Here is a 26931-nt window from a genome sequence, read left to right as displayed (position 1 = left end):
AAAATATATTAGTATTCGGAGTTTTAAATACAAAGTTAATAAAAATATTTCTTTTATAATAAGTTATTTTTTATTTCTCAATTTTATTTTATTATAATTATTATTTGAATAATAATTATTTCTATCTTTCATAATAAACAAGTTAGCTCGTGAGTCGGTTCAAACTCATAGAATAAATCTCGAGCTCAAACTCGGATAATTAATCAATTTCAAGCTCAAATCAGACGTGACTCAAGCTTTTACTCAACTCGTTTACACCCCCAATCCGGTTTGGGGGATCTTATTGTTGTTGTGAATATCCTACTTGGATGGATGAGTATTGGAACTATGGAGAAAGCTTTTGAATCTATTAGCTGTAAAGTTCTTTTTGAGTATATGAGACTTTTAGATGAGGTTGTCGCCATTGGAGAATTGAATAGGCATTAATTGTTTAATGTTGAAGATGAGGAATATGGAGAAGGGGGGATGATGATGGTGGCGGCCATTGTCACTCACATCAATGTGGAATTTGGTTGTTTCATCTGTTAGTATGGAGGCCTATAATATATTTATTATTAAGCAATTATACACTGATATTTCTTTATGAACAATAAAAGTGCAGTTCTTTGTTGTGTTTTTACTGTTTACAGAGATAAAACCAAACGGGAAAAGTCATCCGGTGTCCTCACAGTATAATCTCTCATAATGAGGAATTTTTATTGCGTCCTCCCACCTGACGTAGAGATACGTCCTCCCACCATCAAAAAACTGGTTTTGCTCGGTTGCTAGGTATTATTTGTAATAACGGGAATATCATCATGAGGTAAGACCAATACCGAGTTACTACGAGCTATACGAGCAATCCGAGCAATACAAAAAACTACTAGTTTTTCCTAGAGAAGAATCGGTATGTTGGTCTTCACATGATGATATTCCTCGTTATTGTTGGTATGCTCGGTAAATTTGGCTCCGGTATTCTCATTTTTTAAGCGAGAGATTTGCTCTGGGAGGACGTATCTCTACGTGCAGGTGAGGAGGACGCAATAAAAATCCCTAATGAGGGCCTAAGTCGGATCTAAACTTTTCCTAGTTGAGATACAATATTAAATATTTAAGCATTATTTCTGGATTTTCTTTTATTTGCTCTTGTAGGACAGCATTGAGTTTAAAAAAAATTATCTAATTTTTTTTAAAATTTAAAATATTCAGAGAATATGATGATAAAATAAAGCTTCAATTTATAGATATAACTGTTCATTTAAATAATTACTTTATTATCAATATATTAAAGAAATATCAAAATATGTCATTCACTTCTCTCTAATTTTATTTTCGTGGGGTAAAACTCTTAACTTATATTATATTGATTATCTTAAAAAATTCTAAAAATTTTTAAATTTAATTATGATAATTTTTTATTATACTATTTAAAAGTAACTTATTTTAATGAAAAGTCAGAGTTATAAAAGAATAATAAAAAATTAGATAATTATTGATTATTATTTTAATAAAATAATATAATAATATAAAAATAAAATAAAAAGAATAAGAAATTTTTTTAGGTCCCCTCCCTTAACTCCTCCCATGAATGTGGCCTATTCATTTTTTTTTCTCTTCTTCAATTAACAATAAAATTCTCTTGAATCTTAAGCTACTATGGTTTTTTTTTTTATTACTATTTTTTTTAAGCTACTATGGTTCTTGCTTATAGTTTGTTTCAAAACTCTTTTTGTTTATTTTTTTGGCATATTTCAATTAATAATATCCACTATTTGGAACTATTTATATTACTAACTTCGCCATGTTTCTCTTTTGAAAGGCTTAATAAGAAAAGTTAATGAGTTCATTAACAATGTTCTTCATGGCAATGGTGCTAACAACACAATTCATCCGGTTTTTTGAAGACCACTTGTATGCCTTGGGAAAATGGTGGTTTGGGACTCCCCTCCTTCGATACTCCAGAACACTAAGGCTTCGTTTAGGACGCCTTTCTTAATATTTCTTAAAGCAGCTTTCTAAAATTTTGTTACTAGAAAGCTGCTTTAAGAAGTAAGAAAGTCATCCCAAACGAATCCTAAATCTCCACTTTACTCTGGGTGCTCTAATGCCTATGATTATTCACAAATTATTTTAGCATTTAAATTACATCAAATTATATACATTAAAAAGCATATTTTATTTTAAATAAATTAATATTTGTGATATTATATATATATATATATACAATCAAGCTATTAGCAAGTAAAAAAATGGTTGAATAAAATTTTATTTGTGTTTGACTCTTTAAATAAATGAGCTTATAAAAATTAGTTTAACTTGCGATGATCGAACACAAACAGTGAGCTTTCTTTATAGCACTATCCATGGAGCAAGAGAGAGATTAAGATTTGGACTAATTTGTTTTTTTTTTTAAAGTAATTTTGTGAAATATAAATATACTTTATATGAAAATCGAATTTATTTAGAAAAATATTTCTTATAAGTGGATGTTTTTATAATTTAATGAATATTATAACAACAAAAAATTATTGATGAATTAAGAATTTTGACAATGAAAAATGCTTAGATTAGAAATTTCGATAATTAATTTCATGATGTTCTGCACTTTATTTTCAATACATTTATGGCTGAGATAGTGTGATTTATTAAAGAGATTAATTTAAAAATATAAAAAATTCCTTATTCTGAGTCTAAATGGGTTTAAATTTTGAAGCAAAAAAATAATCGAAAACTTGATCTTTCAATCTTAAGTTTAACTAAAAACACTTTATAGACTGTTTGGGTTGAAGTGGTTGTAAAATATTTCAAATACATGTATTTTGAGAAGATTTGTGTTTTGTTGTATTAAAAATAAATGAGGTTCAAAATTCTAGTGAATTTTCTTTTCACCCCGTACTTCATATTTGATGACTTGTAAACTCAATCAGTTTAGATCAAATCCCTTTTTCACCAAGCTTCCTTCTCATTGTCGGACACAGTCGCCTGCCAACCCACATCCTTAACCTCAAGCCAATGACTGTCATCACCAGCATCCACTATCACTAACACCAGCTCCTGTTGTTATTGACCCATTGGTCATCGCCACCAACCTCTGCTGGAGGCCACCAACACAAGTTAGCCACTAGCCACAACCACCCTTTGGTTCAGAGAGATTATTAGGTGCGGAGTGCGGACGGAGAGAACCGTCCGCACAAGCACAATACCCAGCTAGGTACCGGCACTCGGTACCGCTAGGTACCAGTGCTTGTGCGGACGGTACACACCCCGCACCTAATAATTTTTCTTTGATTCAACCCTCTGCTGTCAACAGCTGTGACCTCCTCCCAATGTCAGTTACCAATGCTATTGACTGCTATCATTAACCACCACCACTATCACCCTCCAATTGGCATTATATTCGGACTTTACATTGTATTTATTTGACTTAAAAAAATTATGTAAGTTTATTTTACACTTATATAAATACTCTAAAATATTTCAAATATATTACTTTAACATTATATTCTTTTGTTTCATTCAAACAAAGTAGCCACTTAGTGAAATTTAACTCAACTAAACTTAAAACTTTCAATTTTAAATTTTAGTCAAATCAATCAATCTCATTTCATAATAAAAAAAAATTATAATAGAATATTATGATATTAAATATATCATAATAATGTTAGAAAATTTTAAATTTATGCTAATCTCTTCATAAATCTAAATACGTATTTGAAGACTACCTGATATCCAACACTATTTATTTCGCTTTCATATCATCCATACTGAACTTTCAAGTACTCCACGAATTATAAAAACTTGACGAAGAAAACGAGACGTTGCATTAATTAAGCATTAATTCGGTCTTCTCGCGAATCGGTGATCTTACCGCATTCAACTTCGCTTTTATTTATGTTTCAAGATCCATTCCAGATTCCGCTTCGCCTGCCAACTACCCGCGAGCTTTAAAGCAGCAATACAAATAGCATACGGGAGAAATTATTTTGGCGGGCGACCGATCAAAATAAAGCAACACCTCCTAAAAATAACTTGGCAATTAAATAATTAATTGATTTTTTTTGGTCTTTTTCCATTCTATTTATAATCTTTATTATTGGAGACGATGAACTGAAAATTAGTAAAAATATCAAGAGTTGATTGAGACCATTTTCTTAATTTATTATTTATAAAATATCAATATTTTTTTATTTTGTTTAAATTTTGCTTTAAAATGAATACATACTAAGAGTATATTTTTATTGATGATCATCGATTCAGCAAGATAATGATGATGGTGACGATCGTGGTCGTTAGTAATAATAGCTCAACATTCACCTCCTGACAGAGCAGGCGAGCCATACACAATATAGCTCAAAGGACAACCATTAAACCATAACAAACTCACTAAATCATAGCTTTACACATGTACACACTTACATCTATATATGCATTTAGCTGCTACAGTAAACTGCATGTACATGTTTCTTTCACTATAATGAAAATTGCTTTTTTTACTTCTTTGTGCTCTTTGTATGTATGCATTAGCTTAGTACAACTCCGCTTATATGGTACCAGAGCTCTATTGGCGCACATCCTGATGAATCCTTAAAATCACAACTTCATTTTCTTCTCACACGAAAGATGCATCCACAAAACCTACCCAATAAGACATCATCATCCCCTCCTACCTAAAGTTCATAATCTCTAACATTAAAACTATTTACCCTATATAGTTGTCTAACGACAACTACACATGAAGATCCCAAATCCTCAAGCTGTTTAGAACAAACAGCTACGTTTGTTTTCTCGATAAAACCGTATAACCTCCTTCCCGTCTTCTCCTTGACACAAATGACATATCCCAGCCAAATGCAGCCTACAATCGTTGGACACTCGTCGACCAGAATCTTGCCGCAACTATATGCTCCAACATAACTGTAGGAATTCTTCCCTATGTTCTCCATCTGGACACCTGCATCATTATATAGAGTACACTCGAGCACAAACATCAAGCTACAAACAAGTCTAGAGTGATACAGCTCAAGAATAACTACATCATATCTCCAAAAGTACCAAATAAAGTTTATTTGGAAGCTTCAAAATATTAATTGGACGACTAAATGATATTCAAAAGAGACATGCTTATAGTCGAATCGAGCGACTCGACGAGAAGAATCCAATGAGTCAAAGATCGTCAAATTCTAACATCATTAAGAAACTTAAATACTTAAAAAATTATCTATAATCAAGGCAATAAATATTGGCTTTCCATTCGAAACACTTCCAATATTTCATTGATCTTCTCCTTATTTACTAGCTATGTCAGTCTCAAAAACTATAAATAGTCCCCTTATTCTTCACAAAGGGGAGGAGGAAGAGATGAAAGATAAAGGATCTTTTTTGCTTTCTCAAGCTTACACTGCCCGACCGCCTACCGTAGCTGGACTTCCGCCTGGATATCGACCGCCGCCAAACTTCCACCTAGTTGTCGACCATCGTCGGACTTCCTTCCAACCATTGTCGCTTGCCGACCATGTTACCCGCCAACTATGATCCTTCATAAGAATGTCTACAAACTACAATCTTTCCAAATCGCCCGACTATAATCCTTCAGACCACCATCGTCCGAATACGATCCTTCTGACCATCGTCGCTCAATTATGATATTCCTTCTAACTATCGTCACCCAAATATGATTTTTCCGACCACCATTGTCCGACTACGGTCCTGCCGACCACCATCGCCCTATTATGATCTTTCGGACCATCATCGCTCGACTATAGTCCTTCCGTCCACCGTTGCCCGACTACGATCTTTTTTACCACCATCACCCGACTACGATCCTTCCTAACACTGTCGCCCGCTGACTACAGTTTTTAGGACCACTCGTCCGACTAAGGTATTTTTCGACCACCATTGCTCAACTACGATCCTTCCAACGACCATCGCCCAACTACGGTCCTTTCGAACACCATCGCCATCGACTACGGTCCTTCCGACTATCGCCGCTCGCCAACAACAATCCTTCCTAGCAATATTGCCCGCCGACCATTTCGCTTGCCGACTACGATCCTTCATACTATCGTCGCATGTCGACTATGGTCCTTTCATCCACCGTCGCTCGCCGACAACAATCCTACTAACCAAACAAACATGCAAACACTATCTTAAGAACAAATGTCATGTTATTCTCTAACTATGTACTATGCTATATACAATGTGTACATCAAGCCAAGGTCTTCTCCAAGAAAGAGTCTCATTTGTACTCAACAACAAATATTAGTGGATTCATTCAAACTTGGGGTAGACCCAATGATTTTTCTCTTTTTAAGGGCTTTGCGCGTATAAATCTTAGTCTCTTATGAATATTGCACTTTACTCTTATATATATGTGTACTGAATCTTCATACAAAATTAAAAATATAAATTTTATATTTCTCTACCGCCGCAAATATTTCAGCATGCTACAATACTTTTAAATTAAAATTTCAATTTCTGCCTCATATTTTTTTTGTTTGAATAATATTTCTCAACATTTCTTGAGTGACCATTGACTCTTCTGTTATCGCAAGTCTCTGCAGTCGACCTCAAATTCCCTTTTAAGTGATTATAGTCTTAGGAATCAGTTTCCATCCTCCACAGTTCCACCCGTCCTCACAATCACTAACGTATTAAATACTCCCCGCAGTGATACATTTAGCTCTCCACCTCGCAACTTCCCATCTTCCCACTCCACCTCGCTCTCTATCTCTTATCTCTCTCCTCTATCTCTCTGAAGTAAGAAATGGCTTTGTCTGAAGTTACAGTTTACCTCGTGGTCCTGCAAACGATAGCTCTGCTTCATCAACCATGCTCGGGAGACTTTCTCTCTCCATTCCTTTCTCCAGTCCTAAGTACTGCTCTCATCTTTCTTCCATCCCCCAAATTCTTTCTTCTACTCTAAGCTCTCGTTTGGTTGTTTTCAGTTAAAAAATATGTTTTTAAAGGTGAGATTTTTTTTTCCCCCGCTAATTTTGATTGTGAAATAAAGAGTTTTGAAGAGATTTATGAAGTTTCAAAATAATATTCCTGTTTGAATATATTCAATGAAGTGATAATAATAAATGTTAACGCTCTTCAAAACAATTTCTAACTTCAGGCAATCAAATGAGCCTGGTGAAAAATTACTTAATCTTTTACCGAACAGGATTTCTCTTCTGTTCTGTAATTTCTTCCCGAATGCAAAAGAACTCCAAGCGAAGTATCAGTATTAGTTTACACAGTTTATTTAGGTTTTACAGCGTTCTTCCATCATTAAAATGCCTTTAGACACTAACAGATGTTATTTTCATGTCCCTTTGGTATTTTGTGACTTATGAACAGTTATTATTGTTTGTTAGTCGATTTGATAAATATTTTATTAATGTATCAGATGGACTCTGCAAAGCTGTGTATTGTGGTAAGGGGATTTGCAAGGTTTCTGAGAACAGCACATTTGGGTTCTCCTGTCAATGCAATCCGGGTTGGACTCAGTTACATATTGAAGAACATTTCCGTTTCCTGCCTTGCCTTATACCCAACTGTGAGCTTCTTTCACTTTGTCTATATTAATTTCAAAATCAAATAAGTCCAATAATTAGTACATGATGTATGGAGATCATTCGATGAAGTCTTTCAAATAAAGCTCCTTAGAACTAGAACACACAAATAGTGAAAACACGGCTAAATTCCTAAAAATATATTCATACTTCTTCTCTCTTATAACCCCTATTCTTATAAGCTAGCAAAAGAAATCTAGAGAAATCAAGAACATATGCCTACGGAACAATTTAACTGAGAAGCTCAGTATCATACATTGTACAAACAAATGAATGTTATAGAAGTTGAAAATAAATGTAGAAATTCAGAAAAGCTTGAATAATAACTTTATTTCTTAAATTATAATATATCATAATAGGTATTTATCTGATTTCCAAATGATTTGTAAATTTGGACAAATTACTTATGGCCAGTGATTGTTCATCTAATCCCAGATTTATAAAGATTTTGTTCAGGGAACCATTTGGAAGCATTTGCCCTGTGCAGATGCAAATTGGTCATCTAATTGTTCACTAACTAGCCTTAATTTGTTATGTTCAGGTAGCATAAATAACTCTTGCACAAAGATATCTGGACCTCTTGCACTTCCACCATTTCCAGCTCCTCCAGACAACTTCAGCCTCTTCGATCGTAAGCATGTCCTTCACCATATATATTCAATTTTTATGTTACGAACAAAGCTCAGAAAACTTGCACAAACACAGAAAAACACAAGAAAGTATAATAATCAAGTAATTCCAGGGTGCTTAAAATTTTCAAGATTGAATGAGGGAGAAGGGGCAGGAGCTTCGAGGATGCTCACAACTCCAGACTCTCATTAGATAATTTCCAACCGAATTGCATATCATTGTATGCCGTCCGTCGTTTCTTGCATTCGAACTCCAAATCTCATGCCAAAATTCGGTAGGTGAACAGTGCGACGCCAATATTGACGTCAGACTATTCACCTAAACCAAAAAACCCTTGCTTGTGAATTTGCCGAAGAAGAGCAGGAAATAGCAGAAAAGCGCGTGAAAGAGGAAAGAGATGGTTACCTTCGCAAGAAGCGCACGAAAGAGGAGAGAAATGAAGTTCAATTGGAAATGAATTACACCATTTTGAACTTTTACTGTATTTTAGAGTGTAAAATGAGTTTTTTTGGTTAGAGATGCCCTTTAGGGAGGGAGAGGAAATAGCTAAAGCTTTTCACACATTCATTTTGGATGCTCGAATTCCTCCTAAAAGAAGTATTTATAGCAGTATATGACCCATAAGAACCTACTAAATCTAATACCCTATAATTATCAAAACTTTTAGCATTGTCATAGACAAAATTTGATGCTAATTAACTTGATTTTCATTCTAAAAGCTTGCAAATGGAGTTTTTGCGGTGGTGGAGAATGCGTTCGGAGCTCAACATTTGAGCACAGTTGTGAGTGCAAGAAAGGCTACGATAACCTTCTCAATGTCTCCAGCCTCCCTTGTTACAAGGATTGTAAGCATTTCATCTCTTTTATCAATGCAATATAGAAACAAAATTAAACCTTTGGTTGGTGGCATTCATGTTTTCAGATTTGGAAATGCTTTCAACTACTTAACCAAACCTTGAAGCTTTGTTTACCACAGTATTTCTGTTAATTTAGTTTTAAATCTCTACATTATAGCTTTTTTTTTATAAATCCAAGACATGAAAAACACTATATAAAAAGGTAATATATGAGATTTTTTTTGGCATACTCATCTGTTTCTCCATGATTAAGTTTTCTAAACTGCTCAGGTTCCATTGGAGCAGATTGTTCGAACCTTGGGATCAGTATGTCGCCATCTTCTCAGCCCAGTCTTTCTGATAATGGAAATTCATCTGCAGCTGGTCAGTGCTTTCCATGAATCAGCTTTATAATAACTATAAAGTTTATTGCTTTTGTTTCTAATACTTCACAAACATTTCCTTTATGACTTTCAGATTATAATGCTCTGAATAACTTGCTATGGTTGGTGATGTTGATGATTTCTCTTGCGCTGATCTGAACGCCTTCGCTGGGTAGAATATGATGAAGATAATTAGGTGAGTCCACGGAAACAGCTATGTGTTCATTCTCTAAATATGAAGTACTACTAAAAGGAGAGCCGATTACAATATTCTTTACTGTAAATGTTCAGACAAGAAGCAAAGTTAATGTGTATGAGAAATATATCATGAAAGTTGTCGAACTCTGCTATGAGTTCATAAGCATTGTGCATTGCAGATATATTTATGAAATAGTTCTTTCATTATATGACTGTATGGATCAAACTATGCTAATTTTATTTCATAAAACAGTTGCAGTGAGTAAAATAAACTTTTTTTTTTCTTTCTAAATAAATTAAACATGAGTTTCCTTATAGTTTTATTTCACTAGCTCTTCTCATTATAAAAAGTTTTGAAATTTTTTCTGAAAATCATAACTAAATTGAACTATGACAGCTAAAAAAATACAACTTTTTTGACTTTTCCATTATAGATTGTGTCAATCTACTGTGAAATTCTATTATTTTGCTTCCAGTGGAACCCTAAAGTTGAAGAAATTGGTGCAATTAGAGCATTGCTTAATTTCTTATTATTTACTTTTGTGTAATGTCTCACTAACTTAAAAGGTTTGCTATCAAATGCTTACCCTTTTGGCAACTGATGTCGTCACTAATCCGTCTCAGCAAAGTAAAAAAGAGATCTCCCATTAGCATATGACGCGCTCAACCTCACATCTCCTTTCTCGTGTTAGATGATTTAAAGCTATATACAAAAAAATGTAAGTCGCAGCTCTGTCATCTTTCATGTGATATTTAATTTGTTTTTATATTCCATTGGATTGTTGTGTGGAGAGCTTACCTCTTATAAAATTCAGATTACTGATTTTTAAGACAGTTGTTTTAGTAAAAAGTTTTAATTTGTAAATTAAAAAATTGTTTTAAGTAGTAAGAAAATAATCTGAAAGAAATTCTCAATGTAAAAAACATAGTAAGGCAATGCTGCTTAATTTATACTTTAAAATAATTCTTGATGTAATATATTGTAATTATTAATATTATAATATATATATTTTTTTAATTTACTACTAATGGATTTTAATATAAAAGGATAAGCTCTTCATATGGAAATATAGCGTTTATTAACTTAACCATTGCCAACTAACTACCTATCACCATCAACCATTGATGACAATCGCCAACGCCCACCATCTTCATCATTAGCTAAATTTAATTAATTATTATTTCAAATGCACGGTTGTTTTACTTTTAAGCTCTCTACAAAGAAAAAAATAAAATAAAGTACTCAAGAAAAACTCATAAAAATTTTCAATGCACTATTTTTCGTGGTTTTGAAAATCGGATTTGACCAACAGTTTCAACCGTGAATCAGTACTATGGCCAATTTGGTCCTCTTGAAATACTGATGAGAACCGGGTTGAATCGTCGGAAACAGAATAGGCAGATTCAATTTATAATATATTTAAATAATTTAATTTAATATAAAATATTTATTAAATATAAAATTAATTTAAATTTAATAATATTATTAAAAATTTTACAATGTTATGTATTAAGCATTAGCAAAGCATAGCTATATGATTCCATCAGCCCAAGTAGGCTTTTAACCCATGAATACAAAAAAGCTATATAAACAACACAATACAACTCTCCCAAGTGATATGGGACTAAACAACTAGTAGAAATTTCTACGTGTGTAAGGTAGATTGCTTCCATGAAGATTTTTTGAAAATTAATAAATATAATAATTATTTATATTTAACTTTAAAATTATGTAATATATATTTATTTTTTAAGTTTCAATTATGATGATTTTAATATTAGATTGTCATAATAATTATATTAATTTTATTAATATTAAATAATAATATTATTTATTACATCGTCAAGTTCAACCCCAATTCGAACAGTCAAATCATGAACCTCGTATGATCCGATTTTTATAACCTTGATATTTTTACTTTATACAACATTCTTTTCTACTTTTCATTCTTTTTATTCTACAATTTTTTTTCTCATCAAATCAAATAAACCCTTAAAAAAACAAAAAATATATATATGGATAAATAATTGAAAATTGGTTTAACATAAAATGTGAAATGTTTATGTCACACATCATATCTATAAATACCTAAAACATCAATATACAAAATCTTAAAAAACCTTAAGAATAATGTACAATCACTCCGTACAATATATTTTCCCAAAAAAAAAAAAAACTTTCCATACAATACCTATTGATAATGGACCTATTACTATCTTACTTAACTGGATCTCTTGTTCTGTAGCTTAACTCGTATAACCCTGAGAATATTGTCTGTGTATTTTTTGCCATTTTACTTTAGGGGATATAAAAAATGTTCAAATAAATAAAATCAAATTGATTCAAAATGATTCATTCGTTCTCCTCAATTTCATTTGATCTCAATATGTCCAAAAAAAAAAAAAAAAGGAATTTCGCCATAAATAATGTTTATAGATTCATTCGTTCTCCTCAATTTCATTTGATCTCAATATGTCCAAAAAAAAAAAAAAGGAATTTCGCCATAAATAATGTTTATAGAGCCATCTTAGTTAAAAAAATAATCTCAAAAATTCAGCTAATGAGTCAATTTGTAACTGCTAGTATATGATAAATAACTATAAAAAATAAATAAAATAAATCATATTTTAGTTTAAAAAAAAAAAACTACACTAGCTGCTCTCCAAAATTTATATTTGTTCCTCGCTAATTGCAGTGAGAACGCTACTCTCTCACCATTTTTTTTTTCTCATTCTCTAATGTTGTGTTAAAAGGCTGGCTCCCCTGAATTTCCTCCTTCCTTCTTAGTCCCTCCATCCTCAACAATTATTACGTCCTCCGACCCGTCAGAGGTCAAATCGCGTCAAAAAAAATCCCGCCAAAAAACTCGGTATTTGCTCGGTATTGCTAGGTATTATTTGATAATAACGAGGAATACCGCTCTGTGAAGACCAATACCGAGTTATACCGAGCTATACCGAGTTATACCGAGCAATACCGAGTTGTACTGAGTTTTTTCTAGGAAAAACTCGGTACAACTTTTGTATAACTCGGTATTGCTCGGTATAGCTCGGTATAACTCGGTATTGGTCTTCACAGAGCGGTATTCCTCGTTATTATCAAATAATACCTAGCAATACCGAGCAAATACCGAGTTTTTTGGCGGGATTTTGCCTCCGACCGGACGTTCCTCTACGTCCTTACACCAGACCTAATAAAAGCTCCTCCATCCTACACATTTTGGAGTACATATCCACTATACTAATACCTCCAAGTAATACAACAAGTTCTTTTTGTCCATTCATTACATTGTCTATCGCATTTTGAGAGAAAGAAATAATATAAAATTTAATAACACTACTACTGTTCTCTACAAAATAAAATTAGTACTTGTGCCAAGCTTCACAGATAGATGAGAATTCAACAATGGGAAGGCATCATAAGCAACTCTTTTTCATACTTAAGTGACAAAAAGGCATCAACAATCAATGAGTCTAGATGGCGTTAAAGAGTAACTTATCCGTGGATTCAGACAAGATTAAAGCAATAGTAGAATAGCCAAGACCAACGAATTGCTTTGCCTTTATCCAAATTGATCACGAAAGATATGAAATTTGAATGGACTAATGATTGTGAATAGAGTTTCCAAGAATTAAAATAGCGTTTAACAACTGCATCTGTATTGACAATTCCTTCTGAAACTGAAGGATTTCAGTTGTTCAGATATGCTTCTCTAAAAGGGTCGGGTTGTGTATTGATGCAAAATAAAAAATTTATTGTCTATGCTTCCAGACAGTTGAAATCTCATGAAAAGAATTATACAACTCATGATCTAGAATTAGCTACAGTGATTTTTGCCTAAAAAAAATAAACATGTACCACGCAAGATCCATTGAGTGCCCGCAAGATCCCCTAACTCAATTAAAAAGTACTAGACGGCATAACTGATAACGTTTAACTATGAAACTAGTACTTCCCGCTGCATCATCCCTCAAAATTCCTCCGCAATATCAAGGAAACTTCTTAACGTTCTCATATGATAAAAATTCGGCCATCCCATTCAAGTCAAAAAATTAATAGCCATCCCCGGAAGCTATCAGGGAAATATTTTTCCTACCAACTCAGATTTCAAAATAACTTCTAAAGACTATTACGAATAACATATACATCATTCAATGGCCTCTTCATTTATTTAAGCTCTTAATCAGATTATTCTGTTCAATTTGACCACAAAATCAAACCTTTAACAAGTACTTATCTACCTTACATAAATTTAAATATTCTCAACAGCTTCTATTACAATTAAAAAAAGGATATACACTTTAAATTGTATAAAACATAGTTGAATAAAAGCAAATGGCAGCAAAAAGAACCATAAATTCAAACCAAGTATGATGTCGCACCTACAACTGCTTCAATTATCAGCAGCCCTGAACAGATTAAGCAGGGAGAGGAACAGATTAATGATGTCAAGATACAGCGCCACAGCAGCCCAAATATACTCATCATAACCATATCGCTTGATCAGATTATCAGTGTCAAATATTATATATCCACAGAAGACAAGAGAAGCCAGGCCACCATAGATCATATGTGAGATCTTTCCCATTGGGAAGAAAAGCTGAGTTCCAAGAAAAGAGAAAATTGCAGTTGTTAACAATGGCAATCATGAATGCAGAGGATGATCAAGATTCATTACCTGGATTATACCGAACATCATCAAAATTATCACTGCACAAAACAAGAATGGTCCAAGGAAGCTAAAGTCATGACCATTCTTGGCTGCCCAGAAGGTGTAGAGTGTGAGGCTGACAACAACCACGGCGGTAAGAAAAGCAGCCTCCAGAATCACCTTCCCTGTTTCCCATACAAAAGCAAAGATAACAAATTGACATCTAAAGAAAAAAAAAAATTTCTTCCTTACCCATACCAGTTTTAAAATTTATAATTCAGCTGGTGTTAAGATTCACAAATGAAGCAGAAGAGATGAATCCCACAATAGATGTAAAATACAAATACAAGGAGATTGTTAAGAATTACTTTTTCAACAGATTCATTGTGAAAAATGGTTGGAGTTGCTAATATATTAATGATGTATTTTACTCATTAGCTTAAAATTTTGAATTTATTAGTGTCCATTTACTAGTATAGTTCAAGTTTTTTGCCTCCTTGCATCAATAAAGTGAAGGAAGATTCGAAGAGCTTACCACTTGTAAAGGCACAAGTTAGTCCCACAGCAAAGCTGATGGATACAGTGAAAAGGCCGAGTAAAAGAAGGTTTATCGGATGGCGCTGGTAGTAGTTGTACAGAGGCCACATCACTGAAAATTTAACAAAACAATAATGATATCTAAAATCTCTCAATCCAAGAAAAACATTTGAATTCTACATGGCAATTAACAAGTAAAATGAAGATGAAAGTTGGAAAAAGAGAAACAAAAACTTGAACTTCATGTGAAAAAGATCCAACAGACAATCAGAAGACCATGATGGAACCCTAATAGCCCCATAATAGATGAAAAATAGAACCACTTCTAAGGGCTTTCATATTGTGTTTAGAGAAAAGAAAATTAACATAGCAAAAGAATTTCATAATCAGGAAATAACAAAGACTGGTGAATTTCCAGCAAAGAGCAAATATTTTAAAGCATAAGAAAACCACCGCGAAGTTAACCGGTCAAGAATGAAATCAGGGGGAAAAAAGGAAACCAGATAACGGTCTAATCAACTGAAAAAAAAAAAAGATTAAAATAAAAAGTTGGAAATGGAAAGAACAAGAAAGGGGTGATGAGGATATACAGATGAAAGGTAAAATTATGAGGAAAATGTAGAGTCCAAGTCCGGCGCCTGATGAGACAAAGAAATAAGAGATGGGCTTGACGAAGACGACAAGGGAGGAGACTGCGATGGTGAGCAGCAACTGGATGGAAACAATTGTGTAGATCTTACGCACAAACGCCCACCGCAGCTCCGGCCTCTCAAGCATCATCGGGTAAAGCGGCCTAGTCTCGCTGCCCTCCTCCACATCGCCGCGTTTCCAGTACGGCGGTCGATACCAGCTCATCTTCCTCCTCTCGTTTTTGCTCTTAGAGATGCTAGTGTTGGTACAACAAGGATTTCAGTCAGAAAGCGGATGGCGAACGACGGAACACGAGGAAACTGAAAGAAAGGTAGGCTTCCACGGAGCTTTTATCCTTGCAATTGTGGTTGGGGATTACCGGAGTGCATGTTAGGAAAAGCGACACTTGGTACACGTGGATAGCAAACCGGTTCGCAGAAGAGTTGCATCTTCTAGAGGGGAAAATTTTTTTGTGAGAATATAAGAATGCAAAATTTATTTTAATGTCCTTAAATCTGTGACATACTATTTATAATTGTTGCGTGCTAGAATATATGCGGCGATAGAGTTTCTAAATTATTAAGCATTTATCCCATCACATGAGGTCAGCTAAATGAGTCTATTAATGTCAGAGGCGGAAGCCCCATTAGGTCAGGAGGAAATTGTCCCCTCTAAAAAAAAATATTTAAAAAAAAACTTTATAATTGTTGCGTGCTAGAATATACGCGGCGGTAGAGTTTGTAAATTCACGTCTGAGCATTGTACGAGTATTCAGCACACAAACAGAAAAGAGAATTGAACACCAAGGTTTTTACGTGGAAAACCCGAAAGAGGGAAAAAATCACGGGGTCTCGCTCAGTTTTAAAGTTCCACTAGTATTTGTTTGAAGTACAAAGGTTGATCCGTCTTACAAATCAAGACGATCAGTTTACAATCAATTTCTCACAAAGTTACAAAATTCTGCAAATTTCCGGCGTTTCCCGAAAATCCGGCAGAGTTCCGGCGTCTTCAGGCGGCGGGAAGAGCTCCTACGATGGTCGAGGAGGAGCTTCTTCCTTCTCCTCCTTCTCTTCTCCTTCTCTTGCTTCACTTGAGTCCCCTTTGTGAAGAATGAGGGCTCTATTTATAATTTTTCTGGAGTAGCATGGCTTGTAAATAGGTGTGAGATCATGAACGAATAGGGAGTGGTTTGAATGGACGGCCGATATTGAACCTTCGATCGTGCACCGTTCGTTGGACATTTGGAGGCCTTAAGGATGCCGGAATTCAGATATCTTGGGCTCGTTGGATTCGTCTCGTCGAGCCGCTCGATTCAAGTATAAGCTAGTTAAAATCGGAGGCCTTCCAATAGCGCTTCGGACCCTTGATTCGGACTCATTTTGGCTTGGATTGGGTTGAACTTGGTGTCGTTGGGTTCGTATTTCCGAGACGCTCAGTTTGACTATAGGCTCGTTGAAATCGGAGTTCTGGTGCTTCAGAATTTAATTTTTGAAGTTTATAACTAGCTTTTGCCTCGATATTCGTGCCCGATCAAGCTAATTTTGTGATGCCGTATCAATAATATTTTGAATTATATTAATTTAATATACATTCAAGAACAAGAAAACCATTTTGAAGCATTTTATAATAATATATCATTACAATTATTGGAGATGATGAGTAAACACCACAATGACGATACAAGCAAGAAACTAAAAGCAAAATAAATAAATAAATAAATAAAGGACATCAGGATTTAACGTGTAAAAATTCGAAATAGTGAAAAAACTATGGAGCCACACCATATCAAGAAATTCATTATGAAAATTGAGAGAAATAAGTACAGATTTCTATTCTCTCTTGCTCTCCCCTTGCTTATCTTCTCTTACATCATTCTCACACACAAAATAAAAGAGAAAGTCAAGTTAATAATACAAAGGGACGCTACTTCAAGAAAAACAAGAACTAAAAATGTTTTGTCCACTTCGAATCACTGTGATGCTAGTTTAATGCGATACGACACTCAAACCTCCTCCATTGGTCCGTCTGATAGCGCCGATCGAGGTGCCGAATTTAGAGTGCTACAACGCAAAGCCCTCTGTCATTTCTCCTAGTAAAGTTTGCAGCACCGTGCTACTCGAGAGCACAACGCTGGAGTGCTTCGGTACACAATATCAGGGTGTTCGGGTATACAACGTCGGGGAGTTGTACGAGAATTTTTTTTTTTAATTTTGTGATAAATAATCATGGCACCATTTAGTTCTTCATTTATTCAATATTTGTGTTCGTTAATGACTTCAGAATTAAATGTTTTTAGGTTCGTTAGATTTGCCTTATCAAGCCGCTCGAAATTGCTAAAAGAATGCATCAATGCAATATCATGAGGCAGTTTAGCTCTTCAATTAATATCTTAAATCTTTCAAATTTGCTTCAAGTAGTTGATTTTGGTTCATAATGATGCATATCATATCAATTATAATGCTGATAAATTCGTCTTATTTAGATTTTAAATTCGATTATAAATTTATTGAAATAAGATTTCAAATAACTCTGAATTTATTTTTTTTAAAAAAATAATATAAAATAATGTATTGAGTTTTAATTTTTAAAGATATGTCAATTACACAAATAATAAAATTCAGTTCTTATATGATTGACGTAGCATAACTAATAATAGATTATGTGTGTTGAGTTTAAAACATCATAAAATAGGGCAAATTATTGCATCCGTTCATAAGATGAGGAAAATAGGTTCGGACATCCAATAAAAATTTGTCACGTCACCTGCACTTTTGACTGTGTTTTTGACTTGCGCTTTGACTACGCTTTACCTACGCTTTTGATTGCGCTTTGACCTACTTTTTACCTGCGCTTTACCTACGCTTTTGATGCGCTTAATTTAAAATCATATTTTATTAATATCCGAATTTATCTCCGCGTCCCGTGATCGGCTGCAATAATTTGCCCATAAAATTATGGACGTAAAAAATTAGAAAGAACATTCTCATTGCTTTCTTAGCCTCCAAGCAAAAGTGTATCGCACCGTACATTTATTTTGATGGATAATGACAGTGTCGTTTAACTACTTTTCTTTAGCTGAAAGTCATTTAATAATTGCAAATATTATTCAATATATGTTTGCTTGATTAAAAGTGAACGCACCCAAAATCCCACCATGATAGAAGAATACATGATAGAGGCTCCAACGTGCGGTGGCCCGCAGGGTGCAATTCTAAGTTTAAATTTTTATCTATTCTATGAATTTCTGCTCGTCTCCAACTTGGGAGAAAATTCAAGGCGAGGGTGTTCTCATTCACACTTAGGATAAAATTTACGAACTTTTATTTGGTCCGGTGAACGTACGCAACTTTATGTTCGGCTGTCAGTAGAATTGCGCCACGCATTTTCATTATTTACCGCGCGCCCCGACAACCCAACCCGGAACGGACCCAAGATTGCTCTGTATTGCTAGGTATTGGTCGATTTTGCTCGGCAATAACCAATACCGAGCAATACCGAGCAAATACCTAGCAACACCGAGCAAATACCGAGTTGTACCGAGTTTTTTCTAGCAATACCGAGCAAATCCCTAGCAATACCGAGCAAATCCTGAGCAAATACTGAGTTGTACCGAGTTGTAAAAAAATTCGGTACAACTCGGTATTTGCATGGTATTGGTCTTCAGAGAGCGGTATTTCTCATTTTTGCAAAATAATACCTAGCAAATACCGAGCAAATACCGAGCAATACCGAGAAAATCGTGAACATAGCATTCCCGGGTTCCGCTCCGGGTCAAGTCGTCGGGCCACGCGATAAAGAGTAAGAGCACGTGGCGACATGCTATTGGCGGCCGAACGTAGCTCTACGTCCGGTCAGAGGACGTAATAATTGTTCAAAATTTACAGGGGAAAAAATTATGATAAAATATTTTAAGTAAGAAAAATCCTATATTCATGTCAAAATAATTTTTTATTTGTGAATTTGCCCACTAGTTAAAAAAACTTGATTGGAGGGATTTATGCCTTCTGCAACTTTTATCTTTGATGATTCGAAGAAATATATATATATATTTGGAGGCTTTTTAGCCTTACAAAATTTTTAAATGAGTAGAGGTCCTAGAAACCAATTGCACTCATAGAGTCTTTTAGTAATGAACATGTCCACTACTAATTTTCTTTAGAGGCTACCATATGGGTGTACTTTCATAGGATTATTTGTTAGAGCAATGCTTGATGTCGTTATCTAAAATTGAAAAAAATAAACAAAAAATTCACAAGGGATGTTTGAGCTACTCGAGATTATTTGTGAAAGTATTGCTCGACAATGTTAACCTCTATGGAAGAGATTGAAAGAATCCAGTAAGGAAGCGGTGGCAAACTCGGTGGAAGTCCGTTGGGCGATGGGTTGGTTGTAACTCCCCAAGATCTAACTTGAAAAGAATTTCAATCAATCCATTAAAACCATCAATCATTTATCAGAACTATCTATAGTCTTCAATCAATAACAAACAGTCTAACAAAATTCTATAATTTAAAACATCAATGTACAATTATATTCATATCACAAAAGTTCATATACAATACTCAGAATCTACACAATGATAACATGAAATGAAATCTATCCTGTCCTGAGTATAAAATAATCACTATAACAAAAAAGAACAAAAACCTGAGGATTCCAGATCAATCTCAATCTCCTGCTCCCTTGCCCTGACCTGAAAATATTAACCACATATAATGAGCTTCAAAAAGCTCAGTAGGTCACCTAATACCTACAACTGAAATCAAAGCACAGTACTGAAACAATATGCATGTCAGTCCATTAAATCCATAACAATCAGTTGCACATGATCAGTGAATATATGCAGTATATACGAAAAATCAGTAATCAATGCATGATCAATACAACCCACAATCATTGGTAAAAGAATCGATAAACGGTAGGAAGAAGTCCATAAAGCTCCATGAATCAGTACATACGATAAATCACGTAAGAATCCAATCAAATCAATAGAGAAAAATCATCGTCTCGATAATAACCGTTAAATCAATATCGTATCAATATAATCAATCAAATCAATTATCTCTGGTCAATAACATCAATCAGTATGAAATCATATAAAACAATCAATTCCAATACATCACAATAACGGTTGAAATCAAATCAATACAGTAAAACATATTCCATATTGATCAATGAATCACATGAAGCAGTTCAATATGGCTTTGTATCAATGAAGCGGATAAGTATCAATGAATCATAGTTCACATCGCTGCCATAGTAACAATAAGTCAATGCAATATCGATATCCATATCAGTATCAGTATCAATGCTTAGTGACACGTACAATATGCAGTATCAATGAACCGACAATACAGTAAACCCGTAAATCCATCAGTAAATCCAAATTCGTCAAGAAATAATCCAACATTAAATCCGTCGATATCAATAATCTATAAATCCGTATTATTATCATAAGACAATTTTGTACACATGCAATTAATACAATAGTCTTACTGAATAAGTTACCATCACTGGCCTATTAGGACGTTTTCAATGTTCGATGTATCGTTATGTATTCTATTGTGCTGTGTGTAGAAATATCCAAATCACGTTGGTCTAAATAGAGTCGTCAACTCTTTGCCGTCGGCGTCCCGTCCGGATTATCTCCTTATGACTTTCCTCAATCGTTTATATCAATTGATCAATGAGGATAACACCAACCCTTTTTAAAGGAAAGCCCGTCGGCCCACCATCATGTACATGTCAAGTCAATCTCCAACCAACGGTTCAACCAGTCTTCACTTGTCTTTCAGTAAAAATAACAATAATTCAATCATATATTCATATTCGTATGCATATCAACGAAGTATTGCAATCAATAAATACAATTTAGCTCAATGCAGAAAAACCCCTTAAAATATCGTATAGAAGACAGACGTCGTTTCAAAATGCATAGTTCCCGAAAATTATCAAATTACCAGAAATTGAATAAAATAACTTTACAAAGCTTTACTTGTGCTGAAGCAATATTTTTCAATAACCAGATAATTTTATATTCGATAAAAGTCGCACAGAACTCAAAATAACATGTAGAAACTTTATAGAAAATACACAAATCGTGTAGAAATATCATATCAGAAACATATCAAAAGTTGTGCGGTAAAACTTTCGTCAATACAAAATTATGTGCGTTTTTCGGTAACAGAAACACAAAACTGGGCACAGAATTATCAAAACTCAAAATCTTCGAAATCAGAAATAGGATTCGGAGTTCTTACTGTGAGACAAACAAATCTTTCAACTGCGTCGTCGGACGAAAAGCGCTTCGCGGCCTCCGAAATCAAGCTTCTTCTTTCTCTTTCTCTCTCCTACTTTTTCTCTTCCCTCAAAATATTTCCAAAATATCTCAAATCCGATACTTATCAAGCAGGATCGTCCAAGACGATGCCCAGATCGTCCCGGGACGATCTCCTCTGGACACATATCGTACTAACGAAAATTAATTCCAATTTGTTTAGTCACTAGACGATGCTCTCTGTTCGGTTCGTCCCGACCCTTACAGGATCGTCCAGACGAAATTGACAGATTCTTCACAATTTTCTTCAGTTTGTCCGGACTAATAGCACTAAAAAAAATCAGCTTCTGAGGGGTTTTACAATCTACCCACCTTAAGAAAAATGTCGTCCCAACATTTCCCTTAAGGAATCGAATGCAAAATCGATATAAAACAAATCCGTCCAATCAAAACTCAAATCAAAATTAAATCGAATCAGAATCGAAATCAAAACTTGTCTGAATCCATACAACATCCAATTCATTCAATCACATGTCACTATGCATGATCATATATCAATCAATAAATTAGTCAAATAATCTTACCAGTAGAATGTTCAGGTCGTCGTTGATCTTCATAATGCTGTAAACTGTATACACGTGGCATCACCGGAGTAGGTGCAGTAGATCGTGGTGCAACGGTCTCCCTCTGACTATCAATGACAGCTCTATCATTCATCCTGTTTGTTGATCTTTCATTATATGCTCTTGAGCCAACAGTCCTCTGTCCTGCAGTACGTCCAGACTGTCTTGTGCCAGAATCAGTTCTTTCTCCAAATCCTTTTGGAGGATAATTTGCTGCTCTATGTCCTTGTTGTCCATAATGAAAACATTGTCCAGTCAATAAGCAACACCGACCTGCATGTCGTCGACCACAATGAATGCACTTGCTGTAGCTACCAGAAGATGCTACCGATGCAGATCCCCTCGAATCACCATACTTGCTTCTCTTATCTCTATCCCTTTCTCTACTCGCTTCATTTCTTCTACTTGCTTCATCTCTACTCCTCCTGGTGACTTCATATCTCGATGCTGGCGTTGCCAAATTGATTTCTATCAGTCTGGCTCGCTCCACCAACTCAGAAATCTCATGAATCCGTAATGATACTAGCGGATGTCTTAATTCTCTGTTCAATCCTTGCAGAAATCTATAGTATTTTTCTTCAGCAGTGAGGATCAAATGAGAAGCGTACCTAGCAAGAACGGTAAACTCAGCCTCATATTGCATCACTGTCTTGCATCCTTGCTCCAACTTAATAAAAGCTTCTTGCATTTGTCGTTGGGCTGAAGGAGGTACAAACCACATCCGAAACACTATAGTAAACTCATCCCAAGTGATCTCAGCATTTGTCTTCCCCTAAAATTTCTCTCTCTGCTGTCCAATCCACCATCTCTTTGCTTCTCCTTCAAACAAAAACACAGCTAAAGGTACCTTTCGATTTTTCGGACACTGCATGCTGTCAAAGATCTTTTCTATCCTCATTATCCAATCTTCAGCAGCCTGGGGTCCTACACCTCCTTTGAACAACGGAGGCTTCAGCTTATGAAATGCTGTAAATGCTTATCTACTTCTTCTTCTTTACTTCCAACCAGCTTACTCTGTGCATCTCCCATCACATGTGCTATAGCAGTAGCCAACTACATCATACTTTCTGAAGGTACTGGAGCTGCATTATGTTGCTCATTTGGTACACTTGATTCCGGATTATCCATTTAACTTTTTCACCTGCACAGTTCAGTATAATAGGAATGATACACACATGCAACTATATATGCCAAATGATGCACTTGAAACTACCCATTCTACTCAACTCTCAATCAAATCCTATAACTCTGGTAACAATCAATTCTTCCAATAACTATGCTCTGATACAAAAAATTTTCCTGACCCTTACATGATCGTCCAGACGAAATTGACAGATTCTTCACAATTTTCTTCAGTTCGTCCTGGACTAAAGTCAGTTCGTCTGGACCAAAAAAAAAAGGTTAAAAATTATAAAATATATGATAAGTGCAAAATATACAAGCTCAAGCTAAAGTTGAAGCCTTGTCCGCCCTTTTGTGTATTGTTTGAATTAAATGCATGTTTCATCATCACTCTCATAAGAGCTGATGTTGTGGAGAGATTATCACGTGCAAAGACAGGACACAGAGAATCGTTCGATTTTATCTTTATAAACAGTAAAAAGGTCGTGTTGAACAGTAAAAGTGCAGTGATGAACAATAATTGTGCTTTTACTGTTTATAGAGACAAAACCGATCGGTTCTCTGTATCTGATTTTTGCACTTAATAATTTCTCGATGTTGCGATAGCCACCAAATAAGTCTATTGGTAATTGTATCATTATGTGACGGCCCACACAATAATGGTCTTCTAGAGATACACTCTTCCAATGAATCAAATTCATATGTGATCAATCCCGAGTCATCTTATTTGTAAGATATGCTCCATCTAATTTATGATATCATTTGAAGTTGGTGGAAAAGAGGAACAACAATAGACCCTATAACAAAAAAAAGTTTCAAGTACAAAGCATATGTGGATCTTTTGGAAGGAAGTTAGATTAAAATATGTGTTAATCATATTTTTAAGTTTTTTAAAATTTGACTTAAAAAGTTAAATTTAGGCTTCGTTTGAGATAGTTTTTTACCACTATTTTTTTGCGGCTTTAAAGAAACTTTTGTATTGAAAAGTTGTTTTATAAAGCAGCAAGAAAGATATCACAAACGAAGCTTTAGTTGATAAATTTAATAGGCTTAATTCAACTTAAATCCGATTTAAAGCTTTCTTTTGGATAACTTTCTTACCACTATCTAAAGTAGATGTTAATTATAAAAAGTTTTTGAAAGCAGAGAAAAAGCAATGGCCTTATGCTTCGTTTGGAATATCTTTAGGTCACTATTTTTTCTCAACTTTCAAAAAAGTTTTATACTAAAAAAGGGCTTTAGAAAAAAATAAGAAAAGTCTCAAATAAAGTCTTAGGCTTCGTTTGGGACGGCTTTTTCATTGCTTTCTAAAACGGAGTTTTAGTACAAAAATAAAAAAATTTGTATTAAAACTCCGTTTTAGAAAGCAATAAAAAAGCCGTCCCAAACGAAGCCTTAGACTTCGTTTGGAATTGCTTTCTTACTATTTCTTAAAACATTTTTTAGTACAAAATTAATATTTTTTCTTTAAGAAGCAACAAAAAATCGTCCCAAATAAAACCTTACTCTCAAACACATAACCCTAAATTTGTTGAGTTTAGTGACCCAACTAAATGTAATTGATATTTTTCTATTTGGAGTTTATTAATGTAAGAGGGTTTTAGATAAAAATTATGTGGTGTGTATGTAGATCACCCTTTTATATAATTATAATGAGAAAAAAAAATTAAAATGATCGTTTGACTCTTTATAAAGGAATAAAATAACCCACAATTAAATTAAAAAATTATTTTGATCCCTAAAATCTTAAAAAATGAATCAAAATAGTTCAATAATGAGACTATTTTAATTCATTTTTTAAATTTTAAAATATTAAAATAGTTATTAATATTGCTAAAAATTATTTTGATTTTTCATAAAAATATAAAGTAATTCACTCGCTAATTAATCTCTAAAGAGGCAAAAAGTTGAAGATCTTAGGCAATTTATGAATACTGAGAAGGGATATGACTAGGTCTTCATTTAAATTTGCCATAATCCTGCACTATGGTTGCAGCGATAAACATGAGTAACTGAAAATGCTTCATTTCTATATTTTGGTGATGTAAGTATTGCATGTTTACTACTATATTTTCCATGGTTTACTTTTTTTTTTTAATTCATTTCACAGGCTTTGCGACTTTTCGTGGGTGAGCCTGTGTGGACTCCACACAACCGACCTAATGATCATCTTCCTTCCAGGTAAAATTAACTAGTTTTTCTCATCCTACAGTTAACATTCTTGCTGAGCTATTGTATTACTAATCATTGCTTGCTCATTGCAGGAAGGAGTATCTTGATTCATTGATGAACAAGGCAGCTGCTGTTGAGGCTCGCTAAGGTCATTCGAGAACTGCATCACTTAACACCAGTCCTAACTACCTACCTTAATACCGTCTTTGATTACCGTTTGCATCTTATATATAAACCTCATTTCAAGGTGCCCGTCTTGTTTTGATATGATACCTTTGTAGCTGCGTCTTAAAATCCATAAAATCGATTGCTTGGTGCCATACTAAATGCTTGAACATGTGGCATTAGTTTATCCTCAGTGCCTACGGCCTGCTATTGTACTTGTATGACTAAAGAACTAAGAAGGTGCTTTGCTTAAAATCTCAACAATTTTCAGTTATCTACCGCCTGGTTGCTTATATAATAATTTATTTGGCGATTCTATCTCCTATTTGAAAGTGAACAGTTGTTAATCTTTTACAAACTTTGTTTTTAAGCAGTTTTGATCTTTAGATGTTATGTTATTGTTTTTTCACTTGTGAATGCATTTCAATGTCCATTGTTTTTTACAACCGAGACTCCTGTAGGGCTTCCTGATATGTTATGAGTATAGAAACAAATGGCAATATTAAGGAAAACAACAAAAAATCAGCTTAAAGGGGATTAAAGATAATATAATTTGAATAGGATGATAAGCAATTGGATTTTCTCTCCGAAGATCAATAGGAAAACGAAGATAAAAAGTTCATTCATAGGTGGGATTAGACAAAGTTGATGAGGTGGTGAGAAGATCATAGTATTTATACCGGAAGCTTCAGGAGGAAGCTAAACAAGGGAAGACGATGGTGTTACAAATAATGGAGAGGAAAAATAGGAAGATTTTTCATAAGCATTACCTTCAAGTTTTGGAGTGCATACAATAGTGTATTGCTGAAGATGATGTGATGTTGGATGGCCAAAATGAACTTGTTTGAGAAGTGTGATGGTGGAAGGTAGAGTAGAAAAGATTCTAGATGTCAAGTAGTAAACAACATTAGCTTCAACATCTCCATCAATTATCTTCCTTGTACTTAGATTCTAAAAAATCACAATTACCGTGATAAGTATTGTGTTTTGTGAGAATGAATGGAGTGTAAATTGGCATGAAATTTAGGAACATATGTGAAATATGAAGGCTAGCGTTTGTAGAAAATGAATATACTGTAATAAGGATTAATGATAGAGATGATTAGTTCAGCCACAATGGGAGAATAGAGGAAAGGATTTTAATCCATATGTACCATCACCCCCACAATAA

General features: G+C 34.2%; 2 protein-coding genes and 1 long non-coding RNA gene across 3 annotated transcripts; 2 read left to right on the top strand and 1 right to left on the bottom strand.

Annotated features, from left to right (window-relative positions):
- Positions 1-6593: 6593 nt before the first annotated feature.
- LOC110103246 (slit homolog 2 protein) lies at positions 6594-9850 on the top strand. The gene is made up of 6 exons (XM_020831876.2): positions 6594-6851; positions 7370-7519; positions 8077-8166; positions 8885-9010; positions 9293-9385; positions 9479-9850. Exons 1-6 carry the CDS (start codon positions 6743-6745, stop codon positions 9541-9543), a joined length of 633 nt encoding a protein of 210 aa, XP_020687535.1. The 5' UTR covers positions 6594-6742; the 3' UTR covers positions 9544-9850.
- Positions 9851-13726: 3876 nt separating this feature from the next.
- On the bottom strand, positions 13727-15730 carry LOC110103215 (protein LIFEGUARD 2). The gene is made up of 4 exons (XM_020831827.2): positions 15362-15730; positions 14770-14883; positions 14262-14419; positions 13727-14183 (listed from the first exon to the last, which is right to left on the bottom strand). The coding sequence occupies exons 1-4, from the start codon at positions 15624-15626 to the stop codon at positions 13977-13979; spliced, it is 744 nt and encodes a 247-aa protein (XP_020687486.1). The 5' UTR covers positions 15627-15730; the 3' UTR covers positions 13727-13976.
- Positions 15731-25388: 9658 nt separating this feature from the next.
- Positions 25389-26080, top strand: LOC110103249. Its single transcript, XR_002303919.2, has 2 exons — positions 25389-25604; positions 25688-26080. It is a non-coding gene; the product is annotated as an uncharacterized LOC110103249 (long non-coding RNA).
- The last annotated feature ends 851 nt before the right edge of the window (positions 26081-26931 follow it).

The sequence above is a fragment of the Dendrobium catenatum genome, unplaced genomic scaffold (assembly GCF_001605985.2).
Source record: "Dendrobium catenatum unplaced genomic scaffold, ASM160598v2 fragScaff_scaffold_1117, whole genome shotgun sequence".
NCBI classification, from domain to species: Eukaryota; Viridiplantae; Streptophyta; class Magnoliopsida; order Asparagales; family Orchidaceae; genus Dendrobium; species Dendrobium catenatum.
The sequence above is the reverse complement of the archived record's forward strand: the minus strand, read 5'-3'. Positions and strand labels throughout refer to the sequence as shown.

Coding starts and splice junctions, on each gene's coding strand:
- LOC110103246 (XM_020831876.2), top strand. CDS start 6,743: ATGGCTTTGTCTGAAGTTACAGTTTACCTCGTGGTCCTGCAAACGATA. Junction 7,520..8,076: donor GCCTTGCCTTATACCCAACT/GTGAGCTTCTTT, acceptor TGTTATGTTCAG/GTAGCATAAATAACTCTTGC. Junction 8,167..8,884: donor CAACTTCAGCCTCTTCGATC/GTAAGCATGTCC, acceptor TCATTCTAAAAG/CTTGCAAATGGAGTTTTTGC.
- LOC110103215 (XM_020831827.2), bottom strand. CDS start 15,626: ATGAGCTGGTATCGACCGCCGTACTGGAAACGCGGCGATGTGGAGGAG. Junction 14,420..14,769: donor AACTTGTGCCTTTACAAGTG/GTAAGCTCTTCG, acceptor TATGGGAAACAG/GGAAGGTGATTCTGGAGGCT. Junction 14,184..14,261: donor TGATGTTCGGTATAATCCAG/GTAATGAATCTT, acceptor CTTGGAACTCAG/CTTTTCTTCCCAATGGGAAA.